Source organism: Cryptomeria japonica, chromosome 1, assembly GCF_030272615.1.
Source record: "Cryptomeria japonica chromosome 1, Sugi_1.0, whole genome shotgun sequence".
Classification (NCBI taxonomy): Eukaryota; Viridiplantae; Streptophyta; class Pinopsida; order Cupressales; family Cupressaceae; genus Cryptomeria; species Cryptomeria japonica.
The window spans coordinates 189923967-189936255 of NC_081405.1; the positions used below are offsets into that span (position 1 = coordinate 189923967).

Here is a 12289-nt window from a genome sequence, read left to right on the forward strand (position 1 = left end):
CTTAAACCATATCAACACAACCATTCAAGGTTTGCTGCCATGAACCATACTAACTCCATATGCATTGTTATGTTATAGAACCTTTTTCCATAAATTTTGCAGATGTCACACCAAACTAATAAAATCACATTCACAGTAGATATAATTATAAGCCGCAACTTCAGCATGCTCTAGATGCCACAATAGTTTATTACCCTGCAAATTGAAATAGCTCTCTCCATCATTAAAACAGTCCATACCTTATGAGATTTTGGTTCGCATCTGTCTGAATCAGTTTTGACTTCTATGAGTCATATCAATATCAAAAAAAAAGCATGTACGTTTTATCAGCCTCATGTATGTATGCATAATTTTCACAAAGAATCTCTAAACTGCCATGTGCATAAGCTGTTATGTGACCAACTCACTTCGTATTAGCAACTTTTAACATTTACTACCAACCCATGTTGGAAAAAGTACTCCTCTTGGCCCTGTTTGACTACTTCATAGAAAATAAGACAGGCATTTAAAATATCATTCAGGTAAATTAGAAATATGCCATTACTATTAGCAGAGCAACTGCCATCAGATGTTGATATTAAAATTCATTATTGAAGGAATATTTCAACTAAAATAATGGTAATTTGACCATCAGTTTCTATATTGGAAAACACAAAAAACATGCATACGTATCAACAAAATTCAATTCCCAGATAGCTAACAAAAGACAACAGCTTCTGGGTTGACTTCAAGATTTTCTTTCCAGCTTAGTAGGGTCAACTAGAGAAATATGCATCAAAATTATTTAGCATACTAGGAACTTGCTTGATTATGTTCATTGAAAGTAGCAGATTTCATGCAGAATTTACTTCACTGGAGGTAACCTGCATCTACAACTATCCTAGATCAACATTTTCTCAAATCTTGCTCAATTCAGAATGTTGAAAATAACCACCGAGGACCAAGCTGGCCGAATCTTCCTCCTGCCATAGTCAAGATGCTTCAAGCAATAAATAGTAGTCAAACAACAAAAAAAGTTTCCTTCATTTCATAAATGTCCCGAACCTTGAACAACAAAGACCAAGTAATAATTGAGAAAACAGTTTAACAATAATTAGATTATCATACAGGTGAAAGCGATCACTAAGCACAATCGTACTGGTGAATTTCAGCCCACCAACTTTCAAATTATATATTCTTCAAGAGTGATGCCTACAAGCACGCAAGTTAGTGCCAACAATGGCAGCATATCCAACTTGCTACACACCTTAATGTCACAAAACATGTTCTTGAAAAAAGAGAATTTCATGCTCTCCTCTGACAAAGCAGCTACTTTACATTATTAGATTCCTGAATACAGTTTGATGTCTTCCCCCAATAATCAAGTAAAAGAGAACATGCCAGCTCAGGTCAGAAATGCACAATCCAACAATCTCTATTTGGATTAGTAAACATATCCATGGGCACGCTATTACAGACCTTCCAAGAATAGTAGGAAAACTAAATCCAATAAATAAGTCCATTCACGCCTGTAATATGATCTGCCAACCTTCAGAACTTGAAGGCAATAACAACCTATTTAAAAGATCATATAGCCTATTATAATAACACAGCCATTGAAGAAGGGTTCAAATAGGCAAGTCTGTTTGCTCCACCTATTGCATCATATCTGGATTTAAGTTAAGAGACTCCCTCCAAATGAGCTCTTTTATATTCTCCTCGGTGAATGAGGGCTGTTCAAAATCAAAGTTGAAAGGTGCAGGGCAGCTGGGTTCATCATTAATGTCATGCAGACTTGCCAAGTAAGGGTGACTCAAGGCCTGTTCAACTGCAATGCAGTAAAATAGAAACATTTAAGTTGTCGAGGATAGAAAGGCATATTTATATAAATAACACAAATCAAAGCCATAATAAATATAGGTTTTAGCTACAAATGCCACCAAAAGGCAGCTTTCCTCAATAACCTATTATATCAGGGAACATCTCAGGGAATTGAAGAATGCAACCTTTACATGAATTGGAAAAGACAATACCTGTAATACGCTTGCTTGGATCAAATATAAGCATTCTTTCAAGCAAATCTACAGCTGTAGGAGGCATGTTGGGAAATCTCTGAGCAAAAGACTGCTTAGGAAATTGTGGAAGTTGACGGATATATCTTCGAGCATTATCACTTCGCAAGAAACCAAGATCAGAATCATCTGGTGAACCAATTAACTGTTTGGGGAAACAAAAATAGAAAAAATTAAACACCAGGATTCAAGACAAGCATATAAGAGCCCTTGCTAATCTGACTCAATGACTCTTGATAATAATTTTGTTCTTAAATGTTTAAGGCTGAGACATGCCTGTATTGTTAAGAACAGGAGAGAGAATACACCGGTGTTACCTCAGTAATAAGCCTTAATTGCTGAACATAATCTTTCCCAGGAAACAAGGGCTCCCGCTTCAGTATTTCCATAAATATGCAACCAACTGACCAAATGTCAATAGCAGCTGTGTACTCAGAACAGTTTAAAAGTAGCTCCGGTGCTCGATACCAGCGAGTGACAACATATTCTGTCATAAAGTCTGTCTCTGATGTAGTTCGTGCAAGCCCAAAATCACATATCTTTAGATCACAGTTTGCATTTAGAAGTAAGTTACTGGGCTTCAAATCTCGATGAAGAATATTTGCTGAATGTATGTACTTGAGCCCTCTCAATAACTGATATAAGAAATACTGCAGAAAGGTTGTCGATATCAGGATGCATCCACATTATTTCTGATAGCCAAAATACGATTTACAAATTCTAATAAAATAATTTTAAAATTATATAGTTGCTAAACTGTCTAACTCGGCATTGATGACTCAAATGGTTAATATACATTGATAATGACATTAATCCAGAATAGCCAAAAATTAAAAATTAGAATAAAGTAAACATGGCATCTTAAGACCATCATTAACTTATGGAACAAATTCCAGTTCAATTTTTATTATACTGCCAAACTCACCGTGAAGTAGCACTAATACTAGTGCCCTTTTTAGAAGTTCATTTTCTTATCTTAAAATGTATGGGAGATATCCCCACATGCACTAGATGGGCCAAAGCCCAAAGTCTACATTGTCCATGCATGACAAAAACTGAGACAGTTGGCTTGCAATTTTCTTTCCAAAAAAAGCTATTGGTTGTTAAGTTCTTTCAAAATTCTGTGATCAAAATAGAAGAGATGGAGATAAGATCTGAAAGTTGTATTTTATCTGCTATAGCGTGTTTTTAAGGAATAACTGGTACAATGTGGTCTCTTGCTGAATCCACAATTATCTTAAGGGCCTGCTCACTGTCCTTGCTCCACTGAATTTTCTCTGTATCATCAGAGGGTTCAAGAATTTCACTTTTGACATGGGAGTCAATTTTATTTTCTTTCAAAACAAGCATGATCCTGAATTTCCAAGATACAAAATTTGATGCTCCATCTAATCTATCTTCAAACCTAACTCCGGTTGCCATTAGGATTATAGGAATGTGATCTTAGTAAGAGCCTGGTGAAATTTTATGAGATCGTTACAGAATTTTAATATGATCTTCCTTAACTTCGCTTTGATACCATGTTAAGTTCTTTCGAAATTCTGTGATCAAAATAGAAGAGATGGAGATATGATTTGAAAGTTGTATTTTATCTGCTATAGCGTGTTTTAAAGATGCACCACACTTATCAATTTCGGTGTGTTCATCCTCCTCAATGTAAGCATGCTATATAAGTGGATGAGGGGTTACGTGGTGAAGAGATATGGGAAGACACATCTCTTCCCTACGTAGCTCTCACCACAATATATAAACTAGTCACAGTTTACTTACCCAATCGGAAGGAGTGCGACTTGTTTGAAAATCGCTTTACCACCTGATACCATGAACGGTTAACCGTTGGTCAAACGAATAAGTTAACTTTGGTTTTATTTATCATTAGTTAACGTTAACATATTAGTATATGTAATCAAATTAATATATATATATATATATATATCGGAAGCATGAAATAGTACGACCAACGTTACAAAATTAACACTCCCTCTTAACTAGGGAGGACACATTTCATGTTAGAGAAAACATCACAATTCATCCATTGATTGTGAAGAGAGGAGTTATCACACCATAGTGATATTCAGAGATATGGTTCAACAATGAATATCAAGTCTCATGATACTCACCATAACTCATAGTTATCAAGTAAGGTATTTGCACTGGCATCAAGTCACATGATGCCTACATTACTGATAATGATTTCATGGCATGTCCAAGAATATTATGTTCCATGGCATGTCCAAGAATATTATGTTCATAATATTCACCATGAAGATCTCTATCATAATTATGGTTTATTTAATGATATCAACCAACAAATATCTACCATAATGTCTCAGAGATATATATACTATCATGACATGTCCACAGATAGCAAGTCACATGATATCCATCAAGATAGTTAAATTGATAATTGTAAAATCGTCACCTTACAATATCAATTTGAAACAAGTGTTCATTATTGAAAAGTCGTCACCCTTCAATAATGTTCACAGAAGGCCCATGCAGTCATGGAGTCACACACATGACAAATAAAAGAGTTTACACACTAAACATCTTTAAATATATCAATATATCAGAATAAATGAGACTCTATCTCAAAATTAAATAACATTTTCAACCATACCAAGTTTATCTCTACTAAAGTGTTCAATCTTGATCCTAGAGAGAGGCTTGGTAAGAATGTCTGCAATCTGATCACCTGTACTAATATAATTCAGTCAGATCACATTCCTTTCCACCATATCTCGAACATAGTGATAAGGAATCTCAATGTGTTTAGACCTGTCATGAAATACTGGATTCATTGAAAGTTTGATGCAACTCTAATTGTCACAGTAGATGACAGTAGGATTTAAGGGCTGACCAAACAATCCTACAAGCAATTTCCGGAGCCATACAGCTTCTCTTGCTCCCATGGAGGCTGCAATGTATTCAACTTCTGGAGAACTCTGAGCAACTGAAGACTGTTTTCTACATATCCATGAGATCATTCCTGATCCTAAACTAAAGCAACATTCTGATGTGCTTTTCTTGTCAACTATGCTTCCAGCCCAATCAGAATCAGTGAATCCATGTAGGTCAAGTTCTACATGTTTATATTTCAAACCAAAACCAATAGTTCCTCGAAGATATCTCAGAATATGCTTTGCAGCAACAAAATGTATTTCCCTGGGTTCACACATGAACTGACTTAGTGCATTTACAACATAACATATATCAAGTCTTGTGTTTACCAAATACATCAGAGATCCAATAATATGTCTGTAGAGTGTAGGATCTGAAAACTCTGATTCTGCAGCTGTTTCCTTTAGCTTGTACAGATTTGTCTCCATAGGTGTGGTCATGGATCTACAATCCAACATTCTAAATCTCTTGAGTATATCAATGGTGCATTTTCCTTGATTAAGGATTATACCATCTGCCTGCTGCCAAACTTCCAATCCAAGGAAGAAGTGAAGAATTCCTAAATCTTTCTTATCAAACTCAGAGGCTAATTCTTTCTTACATCGAGAAATATAATTATCCTCTCCTGTGATTAGTAGATCATCAACATAAAGAATAAGAATTAATAATTCACCATTGATTACCTTGTAGTAGAGATTTGGATCTGCTTCATTCTTGAAAAACCCTAAATCCAAGAGATAGTGATCAATTCTTTCATACCATGCTCTGGGGGGCTGTTTCAGTCCATAAAGAGCTTTCTTTAATTTGCAAACATGTGATTTAGCCTTATGAATCACAAAACCTTCAGGTTGCTCCAAATAAACTTCTTCTTCAATCTTACCATTCAGAAAAGCAATCTTGGCATCCATTTGATGGACTTTCCATCCTTTAGATGTTGCAATAGCCAAAACTACTCGGACAGAAGTGTATCTGGCAACAGGGGCAAATGTCTCTTCATAGTCAATACCTTCTTTTTGTGAGAAACCTCTAGCAAAAAACCTTGCTTTGTGCTTATCAATGCTGCCATCTGCTGCATGTTTAATTTTGAAGAGCCATTTAGAAGATACCACAGATTTGCCTTTAAGCCTAGGCACAATATCCCAGTCATCATTTTTCAGAATTGACTGATACTCTTCTAACATAGCATCTTTCCAAACTTGATGCTTGAGCGCATCTCCAACACAAGAAGGTTCTGCATCAATGATCTCACTCATCAAGGTAGTATAACTGGAAAATAGGTTAGGTCTCTTACTTTCTCTGAAGGTCCCCTTTGGAGCAGCATAATTTTCAGCTTCTTGAAGCATCTTTTTAGCCCAAAGTGGTCTCTTTCTAGTTTCAGGATAATTTTCTTCTAAAGGTAAACCTTGAACTTCATGCTCAGCATCTACAAGGGTCTCCCTTTGAATCTCAGGGGTGGAATCCTCATCCAAGCTTGTAGGAGGATCTTGGTGTTCTAATTCATTAGAGCTTTTGGACCTCCTGAATGCTATGTCTTCCTCAAAGATGACATCTCTGCTTAGTTCAATTTGTCTTTGACCAGGTATGTATATTTTGTAGGCTTTAGAGGTTTCACTGTACCCAACAAATACTCCTTTCTTTCCAGAAGGTTCTAACTTTGACCTCTTTTCTTTGGGGACATGAATATAGACTGGACACCCAAAGATCCAGAAATGACTTATGTCAGGTTTGTTGCCAATAAACGCTTCTTCAGGGGTTTTATTGTCAAGAAGAGAATGAGGACATCTATTTTGAATGTACACAGCTGTCCTAGATGCTTCAGCCCAAAATGAGGTTTCTATATTTTGGTCAAACAACATAGCCCTAGCAGCTTCTACTATAGTCCTATTCTTTCTTTCAACTACCCCATTTTGTTGTGGGTTATAAGGTACAGTTAACTCCCTCTTAATCCCAGCATTTACACAATAATCTTTAAACATATCAGAAGTGTGTTCCCCCCCATCGTCTGTTCTTAAGGTTATGATTTTCTTACCTGTCATATTTTCTGCAAGAGCTTTGAATTCCTTAAATTTAGAAAGGATTTCTTCCGACTCTTTGTACCTCAGAAAATATATCCAAGTCTTCCTAGAATAATCATCTACAAATATTACATAATATAAAAATCCCCCTAATGAGGGTACGGACATGGGTCCACATAAATCAGAATGAACTAATTCTAATACATTTTTGGATTTACTATTGCTAGAATTAAAAGACCCTTTAGTATTCTTTCCCAAGGCACACCCTTTGCAGGCTCCTTCAGATTTTTGACTTAGTTTGGGTAAGCCAATCACCATCTTCTCTATCTTAGGTAGGGCATGGAAATGAAGGTGCCCTAATCTTCTATGCCAAAGTTCATTCGAATCTAGAGTCTCATGAATCAAGGCTAGAGGTGGAGTGGTGCAAAGTTTGTAGAGGCTCCCTTGTCTTACTCCAATGGTGTGGGCTTTCTTGATGGTGGAGTTCTTTGGCCAAGCAAGTACCTTTCCTTCCATAAAGGTTAATCTATAACCCTTATCATCAAGTGCAAAAACTGAGACAAGGTTTCTCTTTATACCAGGTACAAATAGAACTCCAATCAGCTGTAGGGATATGCCTGACTTTAGGTTGATATTGCAGGTTCCTATTCCCATAACTGGATAATTTGAGTCATCACCAATTGTCACTTCTTTATTTGAACTTTCCACAAGTGTATCTAGGTGCTCACGAAATCCAGTGATGTGTCGAGATGCTCTGTTGTCAATCACCCATGTGTTGAAATTGGAGGTGACTTGACTAGAGAAGGCTGAATAGAAGACTAGCTTCTTGGAATTACTCCCTTTCTTAATTTCTGCCATTGAAGCTTGTTGTTTGATCCTATCTGGACACTTCATTGCATAGTGCCCATATTGGTCACATCTGAAACATTGTACTTCAGAAATGTCTCTCTTCTTCTTTGAAGACCTCTTCCCATTTGAGTTGCTGTCCCTCTTTCTCTTAAAGTTCTTCTTCTTTCCTTTCTTGTGGGAATTAGAGTTTAGAACTTGAATGTCTTCATTACCATTGTTTTGTTTTATTCCTCTTGTGACAAGCCGAGATTCCTCTTGAATGCAATCGGTTTTCAATCTATCAAACTTAGGAAATTTAGAACGAGCACTGATTCCTTGAATGAACGATTCCCATGAGGTAGGAAGTCCATTTAGGGCCATCATAACAAGTTCTTTGTTTTCTACTAGATGTCCAATAGTGGATAGTTGATCCCTAAGCTCAGTGATCCTCAAGAAATAGGATGTAACTGTTTCTCCTTTATTCATCTTTATATGGTGTAGTTGATTCTTTAGGGTGAGAGCCCTGCTAGTGTTGTTGATTTCATAAATGTCAACTAGTGCTTTGAACATCTGAAAGGCCATCTCATATTTAGAGATAACTGGTACAATGTGGTCTCTTACTGAATCCACAATTATCTTAAGGGCCTTCTCACTGTCCTTGCTCCACTGAATTTTCTTTGTATCATCAAAAGGTTCAGGAATTTTATTTTCTTTCAAAACAAGCATGATCCTGAATTTCCAAGATACAAAATTTGATGCTCCATCTAATATATCTTCAAACCTAACTCCGGTTGCCATTAGGATTATGGGAATGTGATCTTAGTAAGAGCCTGGTGAAATTTTATGAGATTGTTACATAATTTTAATATGATCTTCCTTAACTTCGCTCTGATACCATGTTAAGTTCTTTCAAAATTCTGTGATCAAAATAGAAGAGATTGAGATATGATTTGAAAGTTGTATTTTATCTGCTATAGCGTGTTTTAAAGATGCACCACACTTATCAATTTTGGTGTGTTCATCCTCCTCAATGTAAGCATGCTATAAAGTGGATGAGGGCTTACGTAGTGAAGAGATATGTCTTCCCACGTGGGAAGACACATCTCTTCCATACGTACCTCTCACCACAGTATATAAACTAGTCACCGTTTACTTACCCGATCGGAAGGAGTGTGACTTGTTTGAGAATCGCTTTACCACCTGATACCATGAACGGTGTAACCGTTGGTCAAACGCGATAAGTTAACTTTGGTTTTATTTATCATTAGTTAACGTTAACATATTAGTATATGTAATCAAATTAATATATCTATATCGGAAGCATGAAATAGTACAACCGACGTTACAAAATTAACATTGGTCAGAAAATCTAAGGACCATATGAAGCACAAAGGTAAATCTTTACAAAGTTTAGCCCTATATCTCATAATATCCTCTATTCCACTCATATTGCTAAGAGTCAAGAGGCTGAAACAGGGTAAGTCCGAAATACTATTGTAATGGCATTGAACATGATAGTGCAAGACACAAATGATATATAGAAACTAAATTCGTTTGCCCCAGAAAGCATGAAAGCTCTTCATTTCAATAACTCTATGAAGCCATTTATTTACACTTCTAAGAAAACATATTGAGATGTTAAGCATGCTTTTCACAATGAGTTACCTTCAGATTGTTTGAACACAATTTTCTTTGATACGTAATTAGATTATGGAGTAAAGCTCCTGAATAATCAGATGTCAAACTTTCAAGGGAAAGATCAGTTCTTTTCAAACCTAAAAGTTGTCAATACTTGTAAGTTGTGACTAGAAATAAATATACCTGCCCCGTACATAAAATTTGGGTAGGGTAAAATACATGCAGCATGAACACAGGGAGGTAGGCTTTAAATAAGAAAAATTGGAGACAGTTTAAGTATGGTCAAATAGATGCAGCCAAAACTCTGGAGAGTAGGTTTTAAGTAAAATCAAAGCAAGTAGAAGTGTTGTTATCATATAAAATGCTTATCAAGTACGTGGCGTTTTTTTGCAGTTTGTTGAATATGGGTCAATCAGTTTGACTCAAACTATGCAGTTGAATCCTGAAATTGTCACATTATACTAGTATCTTAGTATCAAATCTGCTTCAACTGTCTACGAAATATTGATCTCAAACAAAGGCATGTTTAAGTCACAGCTCTAATTACCAGAGTGTATATATTAGTTTATTTCTCCACAATTCTAATAGGAACTAAGGAAACGCAGATCCAAACATGTTGTCTGTATGTTTATTTAAAAACATGGTAACAGTAACAGAAAGGCACAACATGCATTTTGCATGTCAAAATTTTAAATCACAGCACGCTTGTAAATCTTGAAAAGAAAAGGAATGCCCACCCTAATAAATCTTATCAACATTATGTATTCTCCTAATCCATTCTATACCAACAAATAACATCTATAAAGAAGGTATGGCAAAGTGTATATAGTTCTTCAATAATTCTTCCTGCATAAAGGCTTCAATAAGGAGATGCACCTGAAAATAGGGAGCGCAATGTATTTATTAAGTTATTTCTTTAATAAAAAGGGTGACTGTTAGCAAAAGAAACAATTCCAGTGGAAATTATTCCATTATCAATATTTCATTTACAATATATTATACTACACATATTTTTCTCCACTCTTTAAGATCATTAAAAATAAGCTCAAAAGCCTCTCCAAAAGCCACACAGATTATTATATTATCTTATTCAAGGGAAGCAAGGGCAAACAAAAATATCCATATAAACTTCATGACACCAAATCCACAAAGTGTTATCAAGAACTAAATCAGGAGCAAACCTGACAATGATCCTCTGTCAAAGGCTGATTGGAACGTATTATCTGGTAGAGATCTGTGTCCATGAGCTCATACACAATATAAACATCATTAAAATTTTCCTTTTGGGGTGGTCGAATGATGTCTTTAATTGCAACAATCTGTTTCACAAAAGCAATAGTCAAAAAAGGTTAAAACCTAGATGAGTTTACAACTTCAAATACATGGTCCTAAACTAAATGCAATTAAGGATAAGATCTTTTAAATAATTTTACTCTAGCTGAGACAAGGGCATGCATCTTATTTCACATACCAATATGCAATTGATTGACAATACCAAGTGATGGTCAATTATGATTATATACACAAAGAACTGTAGAACAAAAGCTTTCAAGAGTGTATGTTGGAAAATCATCTAAAAAATTAGAACATAAAGCAAGATTCAGAAGCATGCTGGAAATTTTATTCGGGACTTGAGACCTTTTCTTGACACAAATGAAACCAAGTAGGATCATAAAAAATAAAAACAAAGGTTCACCCCCATGATGAGCCTCACACTGAATCTTTGAATATGCATTGTACTTAGTGCTAACTCTTCTTACACAAAAATATCTCATTTTCTTGCCATTCTAATTCAAAATGGCATTTCACAGCTAATATTGCTGCCAGATATTCTTAAGTACCTCAATGGGATGGGAAATTTCTGAACATTAATTTCTACAATATGCATGGAAAATTCAGAACATGCCTCCATCTCACAAGATTCTCCAATGCAAACAAGTCACTCTACTTAGTACTTTGCATTCCCTTTGTCTCTCATTGTCAGTACAACTAATTCTTCCACACCAAGCCATTCATCGCCTCTCTGAGCTCCTAAACCACCCAACAAAGTCCTAAAAATAAATTTCAAAAATTCAAGAAACCAATATTTGACAACTATGTGTTCTGCTGCTTGTTTAAACTCGCATATTGTCTACAACAGTCATTTATTATTATGTTTTTGTTGGATTTTCTATGTGGGAGTACTTTGATACCCAAGTCATTATCACAATAACTATTTTCCATGAGTAGTGATTTCTCTAAAGCCTTTTTCCTTTGACTCACACTGTAGCAAGTAATTTGCCTGCACCCAAGTCAGTCATCTCCCTCAGCTTGTAAACTACCCACAGAGCCGAAAAAAACATGAAACAGGCTGCTTTGTTCAAACTCTCATATTGTCTACTAACAATTATTTATTTTATTATTATATATATTGTGGGATTTTCACTACATAGGACTTAGAAGTATTTTTAATTCTCAAGTCACCATTATGATAATTGTTTTCCATGTGTAGTGATTTCTCTAGAACCTTTTACCTTTGGCTCACACCATCTAGCAAGTAATTCAACTGCACCCAAGCCAGAAATCTCCCTCACCTCGTAAACTACCCACAGAGTCGAAAAAATAATGAAACGGAATGCTTTGTTCAAGCTTGCATATTGTCTTCATGAAACAGAGTGCTTTGTTCAAGCTTGCATATTGTCTGCTAACAATTATTTATTCTATTATTATATATATTGTGGGAATTTCACTACATAGGACTTGGCAGTATTTTTAATACTCAAGTCACCATCACAATAATTATTTTCTATTAGTAGCCTTCTCTGATCATGTGTGTTGGTTAAAAATCACAAGACAAGGCACCCACAAAGCACACAA

At 35.6% G+C, this 12289-nt stretch overlaps 1 protein-coding gene across 1 annotated transcript in view; it reads right to left on the minus strand.

Annotated features, from left to right (window-relative positions):
* Positions 1–1070: 1070 nt before the first annotated feature.
* LOC131070117 (mitogen-activated protein kinase 4b) overlaps positions 1071–12289 on the minus strand; it is a 53219-nt gene continuing 42000 nt past the window's right edge. The window contains exons 3-6 of the mRNA XM_058005637.2: positions 10615–10752; positions 2369–2701; positions 2013–2196; positions 1071–1807 (exon numbers count right to left, since the gene is read on the minus strand). Of these exons, the coding sequence (XP_057861620.1) occupies positions 1635–1807; positions 2013–2196; positions 2369–2701; positions 10615–10752 (828 nt within the window). The 3' untranslated portion in view covers positions 1071–1634. The remainder of the gene's footprint in view (positions 1808–2012; positions 2197–2368; positions 2702–10614; positions 10753–12289) is intronic.